This window comes from Xiphophorus couchianus, chromosome 6 (genome assembly GCF_001444195.1).
Source record: "Xiphophorus couchianus chromosome 6, X_couchianus-1.0, whole genome shotgun sequence".
Lineage (NCBI taxonomy): Eukaryota > Metazoa > Chordata > Actinopteri > Cyprinodontiformes > Poeciliidae > Xiphophorus > Xiphophorus couchianus.
This window is the reverse complement of record NC_040233.1, coordinates 25,646,889-25,665,626: the sequence shown is the minus strand read 5'-3', so window position 1 is coordinate 25,665,626 and position 18,738 is coordinate 25,646,889. Positions and strand designations below refer to the sequence as shown.

Sequence of the window (18,738 nt, the reverse complement as noted above, 5' to 3'; positions counted from 1 at the left end):
GAAGTTTTTATAAACATAATTTTAAGCTTTCCTGTTTCATAAGCAAACACCTCTTGTCATTTTTTCGGTTTAAAGTTACAGGTATTAAATTTAAGAGTGATTAAAAACAAAATTTTACACATTTAACTTTTAAAATAAACATGTTTCCACCACACCTTACTACTGTTGGTGCGAGGAGCGGCCATCTTGAAACGCAAAGCCCGTATTCCAACTTGTCCGCAGTGAAAAACTAGAATTTTGTGGAAACAAAGTTAAAATTTGGTGAAAGGAGTAAAAATTTGGTGGATATAAAAAAGTCTAAATTTGGTGGAAAAATGATTAACACTTTTGGAAATAAAAATTATTTTGCGGGAGAATCAAAATTTGGAGGTGAAAAATTTTCATTGTGTGAACAAAGCAAAAATTAAATGTTTGTATAGTTTGGGGGTCCCAAATTAAAATCTGCCTTGGGCCCCAAAAAGGCTTTGGCCGGCTCTGGCCAGGAATTTTCAGAACCGCTGTCTCTGTTTGTTCCGACTTTTCTCACCAGAATCTCAGTCCTGCTGAAGCTTTTGGTAAGAAGAGGAAGGATGAGAGCCGGCTGTGTTTTTACTGACATTAAGAAACAGATTGATTAAAAAAATTGGGCCGGTGTCCGCAGACACCATGAATCACTTCCAGCTCCGGCTTCGCTTTGCAGGAGGCAAACGTCTCCGAACCCGGCCCGTAAATTCCTCTGCGATGCCTTCCAGATGTGCCGTAAGAAGCCGGCCGCAGGGGATTGCATCGCAGCACGGCGTGGCATGTTAATGAGCTGTAATATACGAGCAGATCAGGGTGTTCGCTTACAGCCCGCCACTCTGAAGTGGGAAGGAGGTGGGAAGAAAAGAAACTCCCTGCTTCCATTTGGGTCGGATCTATTTAAAGTGGGATGCGTTAAATTTAGCAGTAAGAATCATTGCTGTGTTTAGTGATAGTTTACTCACTACTCCCAGGGATAATTCGCTTTTACCCTGACTAACCTGCAACCTTTCTGTTTTTATTTTTGGTAATTTTCTACTTTCTTTGAGCAGAATTCATCGTTTCCTTACTACTCAGTTTAAAAAAAAATTATAATTGATGTTTTCAGAGTTTTGTGGTAAATTGTTAAAGATGGGGAAACCAAAAGCTAACAAGAAGATGAAGTTTATTAACTTCCTGGAGGAAATTAAGAAGCCACACAAATAGAAAGCAGAATCTTCTGATGGGACAGAAACTGAGGCAGTAATCCGGTAAAATGGAGGAATAAGTACAAAGAAATCTGATGAATTCACAAATTCAGAATAGATTTAGCTGCAAAAACTAAAACTTTCAAATCAAATTAGTCTGATTGTTTTCATTATTGAGTCTTTTTAACTCTCTAAAACTCCTGTTTTTCTCAGAGTGACGTCCAGTTACTGAGTTATCCGGGAGTTAAACTCTGAAGCTAACAGGTTGAACAACTCAACCTGTTAGCTTCAGTTGGTAGATTGAGTACAAGTAACTGGCTGGTGGAAAATGATTCAACTAATCATAATCACTTATGATTAGTTGTTAGCTTGACTCAGATTAGCTGGTAGCTTTAATCTAACTAGTGGTTAACTAAACTGTTTAACTGTTAGCTTGAGTCCAATTGGCTGTTAGCCTGTATTTAATTAGGGGTTAGCTTGAGTATGAGTATATCTTAGCTGTTAATTTGGGTCTAATTAGGGAATAGCATAACAGTTCAGCTGTTAGCTTGAGTTGGAGTGGAGCTTAGCTTGAGTCTAATTAGCTTTTAGCTTGTCTCTAATTAGTGGTTAAGCACTTTGAACTGCCTTATTGCAGTAATGTGCTATACAAATAAACTTGATTGATCAGTTTGTTTCTAATTTCAGATTAGCTTGACTGTTTAGACGTTTCCTTGAGAGCAGTTAGCTGTTAGCTTGTCTGTAATTAGGAGTGTTTAGATGTTTTCTTGAGCCTAATATGTTGTTAGCTTGAGTGTAAAAATCTGTTAGGTTCTCTGTTATTTGCTGTTAGCTTGACTGTTTAATTAGCTATTAGCTTGTCTGTAATTAGGAATTAGCTTGAGTGTTTTAACTGTTTGCTTGAGTCTGAGTAGATCTTAGCTTGAGTGTTATTAGCTGTTAGCTTGTCTCTAGTTAGGGTTTAGCTTGAGTGTCTAGCTTTTAGCTTTGAATCTAAGCTAGTTAGTTTTCCTCAGATTAGTTATTAGCCTGAATATTTTCTTTTTGGCTGGCTTTGATTTCCCTTTTTTATCAATAAAGCATTTTTGAATTTGAATTGAACGTGATCTGTTGGTAGCTTGACTCAGCAGCTAGCTTGAATATGATGAGCAGTTAGCTTAATCAATTAGCTACTGGTTACGTTAAGTTGTTTTAGGATCAACGTCTTTATCAGAGCTAAAATTGATTATACTGCCTGGAGTTTAAACAAAATTTCTACTTGATTATTGAATTTTAAATATTTTCTAGTGTTAGCGGCATTCATGACAACTTTATGACGTCCAAATTGCGTCTGTTGCTCACTGTGAGGAAGAGAGGCTACTAAATAGCATAAAATGTTAATTTAAGCATCTGCCCTGGGCTTCCAGATGGACGGATGACTGTTTCCCCCTTGAGCAAGGCATTTTCTACGGACAGCTGCCTTTGCAGGGCATGAACAGCCTCTGTGGTTAATGGGGAGATGTGAAGGGCTGCGGACTGAAAGCCTCTGTTTAACTAGAGAGTGAAGAGACAGAGCCACTTCATTAAACGGCCTGTCTGTGTAAACACCGCCTGACTGAGTGAGTGCAGCCATCTGCATGCAGCTGATCACGCCTCTCCCTCCTTACCGGTCGTACTTTACGAGAAGCTGGAGGAGAGGGATGAGAAGTCTGGAAGCTATGAATGAAATCACCTAAACATGGCCGTTGACGCTAACGCTTTACAGCTGAGCGTGTAAATCCATTTCTCACCGGGGGCTTTAAAGCAGACACAACAAGAACCAAACGCAGAAGCAGAAAATGAGCCGATTTCATTCTCCTGCGGCGGACGTTTTACCCATTTTTACATGTTTATGCCCTGAGCTGCCTAACAGACACTGGTTTACAGGTTTAAACACAACTCCGTTTGATACTTTACTCATAAATAAATAACTTGTTATATTTACAATAACTATAAATCAATTAATCACATGATAAATAAAAAAAAAGGTTTTTCTCTTTTTCCCTCTAACACCTTGAAAAACACTGATGTAGATGTTTTACTCACCTCAGAATGCATGATGCTAGAAACTGAAAGCGAAGCTGACAGCATTACCTACGTTTAGAGCATTAAAAATCTCCTTCTCAGATGGTGAGTTGATCATTTCAATTGAATAAAGATAGGTAAATAAAAACCAACTGTGACATCACAGTGAAAGTGTGATTCCAGTATACAAGCACAATTCTGAAGAGTGACACATTTAGACTCATGTCACGTGTTTTTTTACACCATCACTAGCTAATTTTTTTTTCTTATGGAGTTGGAAAGAAAATACTCGTCTTTTCACACCATTTTGATATAAAATGAAGAATAATTTTTTTCTGAAAGTGGCTCAAGTTTTTGTGTAACATAAAAATAATAAATTAGCTATTGACTGGTTTCAGATTTGATGTTTCCTCATAAATTGGTCTCATTAGTCACACATTCCTTTAATTCTCCAGATTTTTACCCGAGAGCCTGAGACCTTCAAGCTGAGGAAATATTTTGATATTCTACCATGCTTCTTGTCACAAAGGTTAAAGGTCAAACTCGGTCTTAAAAGGGTGATCCCAAAGCTGCTGGGGATTCTCAGCAAAGTGTGAAGTCTTAGTTCTGAAGCAGCTTCTGCTGTTACAAATGTCAGCTTTCATTTCTGATTTTTTTAATAAATCAGTGAATTCTTGGTTTATTTTGTACCATTTTGAAGATTTTCACCTTTATTGTTATTTACAATTTGTAGCTCTATTGTAACATGGAGTTCAATAACCAGTAAACCTTGTTATTATGTCTGTTGTCTGTTGATATTTTGGTTAATTGATGTTGAAGGAAATCGTGTGGCAGTTTTTCTGGCTTTAAATATTTTTCTTTAAAAAGTCAACATTTTTGTTTTACTGCATTATATTCTCCAGTCTTGAAGGAATTGTATTTGACTTTAGACAGAGATTATGATTTAAACTGATGGAAATGCATAATTTATTCATAACTCTGCAGGTAAAAAGTCAGAGTGTGTTCGCTGGATATTTTCTGCTCTGTTGTTACATTATGGATTTATAGCTTAATGCTGATCAATGGTAATCTTGATTTTTTTTTTCCGTCTTAGTTGTTTTTTTTTGCAGTGTTAATGCTTCTGATAACATCATCTGATCATCTGGAATCCTGTTATCGCTCCCACTTTAGCGTAATGGAACCTGGATAACAGACGCCACTGGACATCACGTTGCTCCTAATGTGTTTTCCTTTTCAGCTTGACACTAATTAGCCATTAGCTTTGGGATTATTAGCTATGAACTTTATTATGTCTACCTGTTAGCTTGACTGTCATTTACAATTATTTTAGTTATGGCTGTTAGCATGACTCTAATTAGCTAAGTATGATAAGCTCTTTGCTTGACTTTGACGGACTTTTAGCTCAATTCTGATTAGCTTGGCTAGAATTAGCTTTTTGTTCCCCTGTTTTCTGTTTTAGCAAAATGCATCTAATCTGTGCTACAGGTGCCAGAGGGAATGACACTACTTCTGATGTTTGTTGTTTTTTAGCTACAAATCAATAACTGTTGGCTTAACTATGATTGGCTGCTATCATCACTCCAAGCAGTGGTTAGCTTAATGATAAACTGTTACCTCGATACTGATTAGCTGTTAGCTTGACTAGGTAGCTGTTGACATGTTTTCTACCTAGAGATTTGCTTAATTAAAAGCTAGACTGATTATGATTAATTGCTATGTAGACTTGTTTAGCTTTTAGCTTAAGTAAGATGGACTTAGCTTGAGAATGAATAACTGCTAACTTTATGCTGAAAAACTGAGTGTGACATTAATTGTTGAATTAGTTTTTAGCTTTATTGTGATTAGCTGTCTTTTTAATTTTGATCAGCTGTTAGCTTGACATTCAGTAACTATTTTTTTTCTTTAGCTCTGATTAGCTGTTAGCCTCACTCTTATTGCTACTTAGTTTGACTCTAATTGGCAGTTACCTTTACTTTGAGTAGTGGTTACCTGGTTACACAGATTACTTGTTTAATAAGAACTAACAGTTAGCTTGACTGGTGTTAGCTTTTAGCATGATAGTGATTAGCCTTTAGTGAAAGTTTTCCATTTGAGCTGAAAACTGATACTGCTTTAATTCATTTTCATCAGAAATGTATCAAAGATCAAGAAACTTGACAATACTTTTAAGTTTTTATTTTCAGAAACATCATTCGTAGCCTATGGCTACCAAACATACAATCACTGCATTTTTCTATTATTTACTTTTGGGATATATATTTTGAAATTTTTTTGAGGTTTTAAAATCGTATTTTAGGTGATTTAAATCTAGTAAAAACACATTTTGGCTGAAAAATGTGAACAAACAACAACAAACAAGGCAGTAATATTAGTTTATGACCAGATGTTGCGGAGAATTTCCTTTAAACATGAGATACATGCTGAAAAAGAAACATCATTGTTGGTAAAGGTGGCAGTAGGTTCACTCACAGACAGCGAAGACAGATAAAACTTCACGGTGGGAGTAATTTTCTTCACATTGCTGATATCGCTGCCTTGTTCTTCCTTCCTCGCTTTGAGAAAGAGGAACTCATGTTCTCTCTGTCATCCCCTCCAACTCTTTTTATACTGTTATCTTTCTAATATGCTTTTCATTTACTCACTTGAGCAAGAGCTGATATTTTCTTATCGGTGTGTGTGGAGCAGAGACATCCACACACACACACACACACACACACACACACACACAGCCAGTTGTTTTTCTTTTATCTGTGAACGGGTGTGTACATAAAAGAAACTACTTTGCTTAATGATAGTTTTAAGTTTTTATTTTACAAGGGAATTATCAACAGAAATGGTTTTCTTTTTTATCATTGATGCAGAACTGCACAATAAATAAATACCAGTATGTATCGTGACAGACACTAGCCGCTCAACCTCTCACGGCTTTTAAGCTAAGCTGGTGGCATTGACTCACTCCCTCTGTCTTTGGTTACCTAGCAACAGCCTGCTCAATAAGTTCTGGTTACCGAGCAACGACTTGTTGAGAAAGTTCCGGTGCAGCAGTTTTATGTTTTTCCACCGTGCCTCAAAGCTGCTTAAAAATAAAAAAATATATTTAAAAAAATAAACGGCGTGAAGTGAAAACTGTGGATAAAACAAGAATTATTTCAGTTATTTAAAACAAAAAAAACACGAATGAATAACTGTCGATATCGACTCATATGTAATCCTTTTATTATAATATATTTTTCAGCCATTTCGTCCAGCTCTACATTAAAGTCTTTATGTTTAAATATACACAAAAAGTGTTTAAGATTGTTTGTGTCTTCAACATATTTTAAAAACCTGATCAGTATTGATCCATGTCTGTGTTTTTCTGGAGGTGTGAAATGTTTTGTATCATGTCTATATTTTAATTGAAATATCTTTTAAGGTATGACTATCTGGAAGTCTACAACGGCGGCGTAGACGAGGCTTCGTCCATGGTGGGGAAGTTTTGCGGGAAAATCGCGCCGTCGCCGATCATCTCCAGCGGCGACCGGCTCCTCATCAAGTTCGTCTCTGACTATGAAACCCACGGAGCGGGATTCTCAGTTCGATACGAGGTCTTCAAGACAGGTAGCTTAGTTTTTATTATGTCACCTTTGGATTCCTACTATGTAGATAAATAACCTTAAAATGGTTGACTGTTTGGTAGCAATCTCTCCTAAAGGCAGCGGAAGATGATTAACTCTAAACATTTGCTTTTTTGTGACTTTGAAGAGTTTTAGATGTAATTTCTAACACTTATATTTAGATAAATTAGGAAATACAGCAGAAAGAAGGCCAGATGGAGCAGAAATACTCCTATTTGTGTCTCATAGTTTTGATTTTAGTGATTTCTGTGAATATCTTTCAGAATATCTTTGAGACCTTACCTTTCAGTCTGAGACCTAATTTTTCAATATTAGGTCTCAGATGTAATTTTACTGACATCAGATAATAGCTTCATCTGTAAAACATTGGTTCCCTTTGCTTTATTGTTCGCCCAAGCCTTTATTCAGACTACATTATTTGCTATTCACAGCTTTATGTCAATGACAGCTCAGATTATAGCGTGCCATCCAAGCCGTGATTGTAATGAAAACATTCTCATGATGGATAAAAGCAACTCAAAATATTGATTTTGTTCACATCTAGATTAAATCCCCCAACTAAAACAAGACCCTTTCCCTCTCTATGTAATTTATTCACTATAGTTTATCCTAAACTTATACAAACAGACTCAAATATACACACAGACCCACAATATTGGGTTAAGTGTCACTTGGCGAACTGTACCTCAATCACAGATGTTTTGTTTGTCATTTCCAAGCTTCTGGCATAAATCTTGATGGTTTCCTGGTACAGATCCAGTTTTTCAACAAAATAATCACATTTTCTCCAATGTTGAGGTCTAGACTTTGGAAAGTGGCTGCTTTTTCCAATATTTTGATCCATGTTTGTGATCAGTGAACTCCTGAAACGTCAACCAGTGTTCACGTTTCGCCCAGCTGTCAACAGGAAGTCTTCAACAGGAAGTTGAAGATTTAATCCACCAGTACCAGTGGTATCGAAGACCACCGTGCTTTAACTGGTATTAAACATTATTACAGTGTTTTTTGGTTTGAATGGCTCATCTTTACTCCTCAGTTTCCATCCAATTGTCAGGCGAATTTCGACATGAATAAATTTATTGGTGTGTTTCCATCTGCTGGACAGAAAACTGTTGGTTTAAACTGATTATTAACTCTATTTTATCAAACTAAAGGAGACTTTTTGAAGACAATTACACATCAATGACCTCTAAAGCAGCAAAGCCGATACCAGTGACCATTTGAAAAGGGGAACTTCTGGTTCTGTTTTTACCAATGTGGGAAAGCGTGGTTTATAAATATCCTTCTGTTTGACGTCCTTGGTCAGAGTGGAGCCTCTGGTACACTGACCTCTGGACTGCCAGCTAAACAGTCAGCGTCCCGGTGGAGCAGGACGTATCAGGACAGACCTACATAAACACTTCCAGCGCTGGGAGGAACCCCGATCTCTCTGTCCTACATTTGTGTTTTCTCTTCCCTCCTGGCTTTATTTGAGCCTCCAATAACAGAGAATCTCCTGTGGCCACTTCATTTTTTCACTCTAAGGGGGAGGCTGGACATAAATCAGATGAAAACGGAGCTTGCATGAGAGTCCTCCTCATTTTTCTAATGTTAGCTCCCCAGAGAGCAACAAGCGTTCATGTGTCTCCCAGAAATAACAATCCCCTGCGAACGCAGGTTACAGATTGCTGTGATAAACAGATAGGCAGGTCCTCGTCTGTCCCTATGTGGGTATTTTGGGAGTCGCGGCTTTACTGCTCTGTGAACTGAAAACAAATTTCTGCACAGCACCGTTCGGACTGATGGAGGTCAGGATGACATTAGAAAGTCTGGGTTACAGTTCTGTAAATGCAGATTTGTAAGGAAGCGTTTATACGCAGAGCTTATTAGTATTAGCTTTGATCAACGACTGTTTAGAGACAAATTTAGATATTTGATGCCTGAATTAGAGATATATTGATAACTTATAAAGGTGACCTATTAGGCTTCCCTGAACAGGTCATTACTTTTTTTTTACACAAAATCATTCTCAGATAATGAGATTTTAGTCTGTTCAGTTCAGAATGAGCTGTTTTAGGCCATCTGTCACGTTAAACTTAAATAATCTGCTGCTGGCCACAAACCCAACTCAACGTTTACACTCACACGCGAACATTTCTGCAAACAGATGCACAATTACACAACTGTACATCTTTGAAAAGCGTTAATAGTGCCTCCTTCACAATGAACAAGAATGCAGGAAGTTGTTTCTGGATGGTAATTCAAAAACGAAACACTTGTCTCTTCCAGCAGCCATTGTACAGCGCAGCAGTAAAACCAGCTGACCAAACGTGCTGGAGCTCTGCTGAAAATCCTACCAAATACTTAGTAGGATTTTGTGTTTTTGCAGTGTGATCCTGATACATACTGGTTGCTATGGTAACCACCAACTGAAAACCGCAGCATAACGTAACTTATGTAGCAATAAAAGTGAGGAGAAAACAACTTGCATAAAAGACGAAACGTATTTGAAGAATAAACTTTACACTTTTACAATTTTGAGAAACCTTACACTTATAATGTCATAAAAATCTTTTAGAGCAGCAACAAGCTGTAGGATTTATCTATGCTAACATCTCCTGAACACTGAGTGTCCAGCTCTGTTTTCCGCCTGGTGTTTTTTGTTTCTGTTTGCATTTGTCGGCCTTTCTTTGTCCCTTTGTGTCTGAGTAACAGACAGGTGTGTGGGACCTCAGGCTCATTTAGCTAATGGGCTGTTTGTCCTTGGAGGCAACAGGGGTGACCTGCAGATGAGACGGATGCTGTGGCATAGAGAAACGAAACTGGGACACAAGTGTGTGTTTCCGTCGGCGTGTGTGTGTGTGTGTGTGTTGGCCTCAGTATGGGTCCTCCACCTCCTAACAAGTTAAAAACAGCACTTGTTCTCACTCAGGTAATCCCCCTGCCATGCTGCTGCCTTTTCTTCTCGCCACATTTAAAATCCATTACAGTCGGAGCAGCAAACTGTAACCGGCTGCTAAATGGAGCCGCTGCTCTGCTTACAAATAGGCTTTAAATTCAGTCGCCAGCTTTCTCTCTCTGTGGCATTGTGACTCTCGTTGTGATTTGTCTTTTGATCTGGGATATTATTCTGAACAGTAAACCCAGTGGTGCCACTAGGACCCATCAAAAGATTACTGAAAAAACATTAATTTAGTTAATTTATGCCTGTTTAACCTACATATGGAGCCACATTTTGGCCGAGTTCCTGGTTCATTTTGGTAATTTGATTTGTTTCTGTCTGAAATTTGTTTGGTTTTGGATGTTTAAAAAAAATGTAAACATATTTATATAGCTCTAATATACAACCAAACCAATAACAGGTTATAGTTTTAGTCAATTTAACCGTTTCAAAATCCAAATTTTCAATTTGAATTCAAAAGGTAGTTCTTTTTTAAAGCTAGTTAGTCAAATAAAATCAGATACTGACTGAAATCTAATTAAAAAAGTCAAATGTGAAATATATATATCAGTTTCACCCCTTTTATTCAGATTTTAACCTTTAAACTGTCAAGTGCAGTGCAAAATATTTTAATTCAATCCAACATATTATCGTTCAAATTCAATTCATTATACTGGGAATTAAATTAAGTATTCCTTGTGTAAATGGATCCAAAGCATCTAATTAGTTTCATAGCAAATTAGTATTATTTCAGGGTAATTAATGTTGGATCCAAAATATTTAAATTAGGAACCCTGGTCTTTTTTTTATTAAGGTGATGTTACAGTAAACTCTGTCTGGACTAATTTACTCATTTATTTGTTGCTTTTTTGCATTGAGGATGAAAATACTCAATGCAAAAAAGTCAACATTTGTTTAATAAATGTTCACAATGAAGTCATTGTGGTCATGCTGAGCTGTTTTTTTAGAGTTAGAGAGGGAGGGTGGTGTTGCTTCCCCATCGGAAAAAGCAAACCGCAGCATGAGGAAGTTGCTTCGATAGTTGTGGATGCAGAAAACCGTTTCTTCCTGATTTACAGCCGATTTCTAAGAACCAGAACCAGAAGTGAGTCGTGTTGCAATCTTTCCCCACCTTCCTTTCTGCATTTCTGTGCATCAGTTTGTGGCTTCAGCCCTCACTTCCCTGCCTGTTATTACGACATGAAACCCCTAAACACAGCCTGAAGCGCTGCGACGCTCGTCCAGACGACACGCTCCGCTGCGCTTAAAGATGGCGGCGGTAATGAGCGTTTTGCAGCAGCGTTGGGTTGCGTCGCTCCACCCTTTCTTCTGACCACAGCGAAGATTTCATTTATAAAGCCAAGTGGGACATTTCTCCCCATCATACTGGGACTATACTGGTCCCAACTCTACATTAGATGTTGGTTTTTAACCAAAAACACATGTCTCTGTTTTTTGTGAGATCATTTTAAAGCCATTGCTGATTGAATGGCGTCGTCTAGGCCTGTCACAATAACAAAATTTGTTGCGTGGTAAATTGTGATAAACAATAATATTGTTGCTTTGAGACCATTTTCAAGGAATATGCAGCTGCAAGAACCATAAGAACCGTGGGAATAAATACAATTTGATGTGATTAGTTTAAAATATTACATATTTTCTTATAATCAAAATAAGGGATGGTGATGAAAATTTTTATTATCTGGTGATAAAGTCAAAATATATGATCTGATAATTTATTAATATAATATAAGCTTCTGCATTTTGCTTAAAAGTTACTTGTAAGTTTTGTAAAACTTACAAACTGCAGCTTTAATGTGGTCTACACTGTAAAAACACATAATCTTACCTAGTATGTTTGGTCTAGTTTATAATGTAAATATCTTATTACACTTGGAACATGACAGAACTAACTTACAAGTAGTTTATCAGCAACATAAGACCCTGTTTTAAGCAAATAATTCCTTATTATTGATGAAAAATTACTAGCTAGATTATTTCACTTATCATGTGGGGAAAATGTCTAGTTTTAAGTTAAATAATCTGCCAGTGGAGCTAGAACTTTTTTGTTAATATGAAGTAATTATTGACTTTAAACAGGCTCCTATATCTTGTGAAAATTTACCTGTAAGTTTAATAAAAGTTCATGATGCGGCTTTAATGCGGTCTACATCATAGAAACAAAATTTTACCAAGTACGTTTGGTCTAGTTTCTAGTGAAAATATCTTAGTTTTGTCTCAATTCAAGTATTCTAACTTAAAAGTAACTTTTCAGCAAGATACAGGAGCTTGTTTTAAGTCAATAATTAATTAATACTGATTGAAAAGTACTAGTTGCACTGGCAGATTATTTCAGTTATGACAAGACATTTTCCTGTGTTGCTCTGCCAGCGGAACTAAAACTTGGTTGCTAGGTAACGGCCTGCACTTGGCTGGCGTTGCTAGGTAACGGTGCAGTGCCAGTTGATTGCGAAATAATAAGTGGACCTAGTACTTTTTAACCAATATTAAGGAATTATTTACTTAAAACAAGAACCGATATGTTGCTGGACAATTACATGAGTTTTATAAAAGCTACATACTGCAGCTTTAAATTCTTATATAATATTTATTTAGCTTTTGTGTAAAATTGATCTTTTAAAAAATTTGGTTTGGCAAATCTGCGCTGATTTTCCCTCCTTTCTCGGCCCCAGCTGCGTGTTTCTCAGACTCTCTCCGAATCGAAACATGCTTCACCTCCCGTCCCTCCTCATCATTTATCATGTCACCCATTAATGACGCCACCTGTGTCAACAGCAAGGGGTCCTCAGCGGTGTGTGTGTGTGCGTCTCGCTTCATGTCCCATCTGGACCCGGCATCATGAGAAACGCTCCTCTTCCTCCTCCAACACGGTAACTTTCACACGCGCAGCCTCTGCCTCGGAGCGATGCTTCGCCCTCGAACGCGCCTCGTGTCGACGCCGTTTCCCCAACATCGCTCTCTGTCTCGTGACATCGCTCACGTCTAGGTGCGGGCCGCGGGCGCCGATGACGGATGAGAGGCGACGCAGGCTTCTAGAAAAAAAAAAACAATCAAAAAAAAGGAAAAATGTCTGCTGCCTCTGTTTACATGTTCATCCGTTATTTCATGAAGTGAGTTTATGATCAAAACAGCTAATTTGTGTAAACACAGGATTGGTAGCAGTTTATAACAACTACACCAGGGGTGTTCAAAGTGTGGCCCGGGTGCCATTTGTGGCCCTTGGACTGATTTTGTGTGGCACCACTGCAATTAAAACATTATATAAATTTGGCCCGTAGACGCAGATGGAGACTTAAAACATTGTTTCCAACATAATTTTCCTACACAGGAAAACGTAAAGTACCACACAAATTATTCGTCTTTTTAGTTTTAGCTTTGCTTCACCCAGATCGGTTTTATTTGTTCTTAAACATAAATATAGCAAACGCTTTGAAACAAAGTGACCCAAATCTGGTTCTTGTTACTGAAAACAAATTTATTCAATTGAGTCCAAAGAAACTGAAAACTGAACATTTTTAAATACAGCAAACCTGCAAAATTAATTAGTAGTAAGTTGTAAATTTCCGTCAAAAGAATCACAAAATTTCTGAGTTTTTGGCTGAAATTTATTGCTTTTCAAACTACTTGGGTTTTCTGTATTAAAAGAAATACATCTAGTTTTCACAGTTGTTTTTTTTAGGTTCGATTGAATAAATTTATTTTGAGTAATATGAACAGGATTTGGGTCACTTTCTTTCGAAACGTTTGCTATATTTATCCAAGTTTAAAGATTTGGGCAGAAAAGTTGGCTTTTTAGTAAAAGTCTCTGGATAAACGTATTTTTTTCTTTTGTTAAAGGATGGATAATTTGCGTTGTACTTTCATTTTCCTGCATAAGAAAATTATGTTGGTAACAATTTTTACCATGATTACAAATCAAAAGTCTCCATCTGCATCTATGGGCCAAATTCGTATCATTTGTGAATGACAGTGGGGGGCCTCACAAAATCAGTCCAAGGGCCACAAATGGCCCACAGGCCGCACTTTGAACACCCCTAGTCTAGGATCTATTGAATCATATAATCATGCAGCATTTCTGCAATATGACCTGACCTGACTCTTCACGTTGACTTTCTGATTTAAGAGTTTTTCTAAATATAAGATAAATGTATTTTTTCAAACTGTTTGGTGGAGAATTTAGCAGATAAAAAACTGTTTCTCTGCAGGAGCTGATTTATTTTTACCTGTTTTTTAACTTTTATCAGCACAAAGAGTCTCTGTTCTGCACCTTTTGGGTTTCTTTACTTTGATTCTGAGTTGATTCCTTTAAACGTTCAGAGTTTTTGAAGATTTTAAAAGATCAAGCTAAAGATATTTTTCCAGACATCTGAGGGCAGATAAGTTGTCTCTTTTCTCTGGGTGAAAATCAAAAGCAGAACCTTTCTTGTTTTGATTATCCTCCATGTCTTACATGTTTCTGTTTGTCTTTTCTGTCATCTAATGACTTAAATTTGCAGAATTTGTAGCTTTAATGAATTTTAAATGTCTTCGTGACTCTTTGTGTATCTCAGAACAAACAGGAGCTATTTTAGTGGCCAGCCAAGCTAAAAACAACCATGAAACGTCTCTGAACCATTTTGCTTTTCTTCAGAGAGTTGAATAAAAGCGTGAATGGACACGCAGTGATAAAACACAGCTGCCCGACTGCAGATTTACTGAAAGTCATTTGGACGAGCCACAGATCTGTTGGGAAAACTGTTAAATGTCCAGATCTGACCAACAGGAAGGAAGATGTTGGTTTGGAGGAATAAAACCTCGACTTTCAAGCAAAAACTTGTGTTTTAAAACAGAAACAGATAGAAATCAGCAAAATCTGAGTCTTTAATGCTTTTAAATAAAGAATAAACATAATATATTGAGCTTTTCCATGGAGAGAAATGAACACTATTCACTGAAAACGTCACTGTGGTTAAAAATTTACAAGATTTACATGTGGCTGATATTTACAGATAATTAACCAAGAATTTCTCTCGGTAGATAACAAAACAGTTTTGAATGTTTTTCTGCCTTATTTCTTATATTTCTCTTACCAAATAAAGCATTTATTGATTTATTTATAGATTAATAAAATTTCAATGTGCATTCTTATTAATTTGTCTATTTATGTATTTATTTATTTATTTTATTATTAGTCATATTTAAATGACTTAAAATACCACATTTATGTACATATTTTTAAAATAAGTTTTATATTGCTCATGGTTATATTTGTATTTACCAATATTTAACACTTTGGATGCTTGTCAGAAAATAAGTAATTTCCTCTTTATGATCAATAAAGTATATTCCATTCTGTTTAATAATTGCTTAGTAATAATTAAATTCTGGTTACAAAATTCTGTATTTTTGCAGAATAATATAATCAAACCAAAAAGAAACCCAGAATACTGGAGTTCTGACAGAAAGCCGATGATAAGATTATTATCTAATTGTTTGTCGTGTTAGAAAAATAACATGTGAAACAGATTTTCTGAGTAAATAATTACATGGATTTCTGTGTCTGTGTGCTTGTCTGAGTTTTTGTCTCGTTGCTTCATGTTGACACTTTCAAACTGCCTGAAACCGCCAGTAAATACGAGCCAAACTGGGCACGGGCTAATGTCTAATTAAATCTAAGAAAATCTGTTTTATTGCAGCAACAAAATGTTTCACAGGAAATAAAAAAATTATATATATACAAAAGCAGCCTCTGATACATGTGTTTATATATTTAGGTTTGGGGGAAAAATCTGAAATACAGCAGTTTTTTAAGTAATTCACATTAAAATCAGAGTCTAGTTACGATATTACCATTTTCATTTCTGTTAAACATCTTGAAAATGGGAAAGACAAAGAAACAACTCCTCATTCAGATGTTACAATCGAGGCACATACTTTCACATCAAAATTAAATTTAGAATATCATACTGTACAGCAAGGGCAACATTTCTACATAAAATGTGTGAAGTTGTCAAAAATATTGAACTGCAGTCCAAAAAAAATGTGCAAAATATGCATTTCTTAATGCAAGAAGTGAAAACAAAACTGTGCAAACAGCAGAAATGTTATTTCAAATGAGTAAAACCTGAAAACACAAGCAATTTGTTGAGAGCAGTGATTATTATATTATATTTTATTTAAGAATTTTAGCAGCTGCTGGGAGGAATGATCTATGATTACGCTTTTTTGTGCACCTGGGATGTACTGTGTAGTATAGAGGAGGATCTGAGACGAACTTTTTCACTTTCTTTAAATGTTTAACAGGGGGAAAAAATGAACTAGTTCACTTTCCATGTGAATTTAAAGCTGCATTATTTAACATTTGTAAACAGATAATCGATTAAAAAAGATAATTTGTTAATCTGTCAAAAAATCGATCTCCCAGAGCTACTATTGCTGTCCCCAACAACCAATCAGAGCTAGGAGAAGGGTCTTAGCGCTGTCAATCAATCTCATGTACACGTTGCTAAATGTTAATGGAGAAGAAACAATTCACAGTTACAGGAATACAGTTTATCTGCTGTCATCGATGGTTATGCTAACTAGCCTTAGCATTCAAATCAAACTATGCTAGCTGTAGCTTAGCACAGAGCAAAGGGGTGGAAGGGAAGAAGGATGAGCTTGACAGTGCTTAGACCCGCCTCCTGGCTCTGATTGGTTGTTTCTAGTTGGTTTCCATCTAGTCCCCCAGATTAACTTTTCATATTTTATTCAACAGATATGTAAAAATATATGTATATATTTTGTAAAAGTTATATACTGCAGTTTTAATGAAAATTTTCAAATTGTGAATAGGAAACGTGAATTCACTGAACTGGTTTTATTTCTGAACGTTTCAGCTTCGGATAAGTTCTGACTCCTCATCTGTGTCGCCTTCAGGTCCAGAATGCTCCCGGAACTTCACGGCTCCCAGCGGCGTCATCGAGACGCCGGGTTTTCCCGAGAAATACCCCAACAACCTGGAGTGCACCTTCATGATATTCGCCCCCAAGATGGCGGAGATCACGGTGGAGTTCTACAGCTTCAACATGGAGCCCGACACCACGCCTCCGGCCGGCGCCGTCTGCCGCTACGACTGGCTGGAGGTTTGGGACGGCTTCCCCGCCGGTGAGGAACCAGAACCAGACGCTCCGTTAACGAAAGAGTTTAAACTACAACCATACATTAATTGGACTAGATTCTCTTTGAATAGCTTTGAGATTATTAATTTTGAACTGCAAGATTATTGAACTAATTCACTTTTCAAAAATGAGATTTTTGAAAAACACTGAAAATTCACTTTTCATGTTTCATGTTCAAATGTTGAGCAAGAAACATGAAAAGACTAGTTTACCTCTGATGTGATTTTAATGCAAAAATTTCAAATTTTTAATGATGATTGTGTAAAAATTAAACTAGTTCCCCAATAAATTTAACTCCAAATTTTTACATTTTGAACAGAGAACATTTATTTTTTTATGAATTTACTTTGAACATGAATTTTGAGCAATATTTTCAAGAAATGTTGAGTTTATAGTTTATTTGCAGTCCTCTGCATAACATTGTTTGGCCCTTTGGTCCACACTGCAAAAAAACAAAATCTTACCAACTATTTTTTTTTTTTTGTCTAGTTTTCAGTGCAAATATCTTAATTCACTTGAAATAAGACAAAACTTTTCAGCATGAAATCTGAGCTTGTTTCTAAGTCAATATTTCCTTAATATTTATGGAAAACGACCAGTTCACTGACAGATTATTTCACTTATAACCAACCAAACATTTTTTCCACGTTATAACTGAAATAATCTACGAGTGGGACAAGTTTTAAAAAAATAAATATTAAGGAATTACTTACATAAAAATGTCTTATATGTTGCTAAAAATTACTTGTAAGTTAGTTTTGTCTTATCTCAAGTGAACTAATTTAACCGATGAATTTAACTCCTACAGACAAATAAAATCTTAAAACGTTTATTTATTTAGATACAAGACAAGGTATTTTTCTTTAAATAGCAATGTTTTTAAAAAAACAGACGAGGACAATAAAATGTTATTAAAACAGCAGCAGTGCATCTGTTTACAGATTTACAGATTCTTTTTCTACGAAACTTAGACTATTTTACTATTTAGTATATAATTGAAGACATAAAAACAGCAAAAGTCTTAAGAAATAAAAACTGCTCTCAATTGGACATTTTTGGCACTAATGGCAAAAAGTTTGGCCAGCCCTGATCAAGGCAAACGGACTAAAGTTTGATTAAATGGGACTAAATAGGAGCTCCAACTCAGTGGAGCCGATAAAATGAGTAATAAACAGAATCATCCAGCAGGTAATGATTGTCCTGTTTGACTCCAAACCAATTCTTCTTTGCACAAATGGCATCTGGATGTACTGACAGCGGAGGAGAGACTCCCACGCAGCTCGCTCATTGTTCCTTCACCAACCGCGTCTGGAAAACCGGCACATGAATGACGGAGACGCAACCTGTTCACACTCCCCCTCCTCCAGCTTGGACGGCTCGTCTCTGCCTCCATTGTTGCCTAATTAGCCGTACGGCGCGCCGATAATCGCCAGAGCTGCAAACCTGGGCCGGGCGCCTGGTCCGCGGCGCCCAGAGAGCCTTTTCTCCCCGATTACTGGCTCGGGAACATGAGGGACTGGCTCAGGTACACAGAAACTGACACGCACTTTAAAGCGGCGCCAACCTGCCAGGACTCTTCCTGTCAAACGATCCGTGTCGGCGCGCGTTCAGGTGCATCTGTGCTCAAGAGCGTTTGTGGGTTTGATTGAGCCAAACGTGTTTGTCAGGGAAGATAAGGGAGCGTCTCTGCAGGAGGGTTCACTCCGACATGCATTGATCTCATTTCCTTTCAACTTGCTCCCTTTAATTAAAATTCAGTCAACTTAATCAGACTTACAGACATCTGCAGCTTCCAAGGTTTTCATTTGATC

General features: G+C 36.9%; 1 protein-coding gene across 1 annotated transcript in view; it reads left to right on the top strand.

Moving 5' to 3' along the window:
- LOC114145885 (neuropilin-1a-like) overlaps nucleotides 1-18,738 on the top strand; it is an 87,561-nt gene that overhangs the window by 16,933 nt on the left and 51,890 nt on the right. The window contains exons 3-4 of the mRNA XM_028019538.1: nucleotides 6,646-6,830; nucleotides 16,686-16,913. Of these exons, the coding sequence (XP_027875339.1) occupies nucleotides 6,646-6,830; nucleotides 16,686-16,913 (413 nt within the window). The remainder of the gene's footprint in view (nucleotides 1-6,645; nucleotides 6,831-16,685; nucleotides 16,914-18,738) is intronic.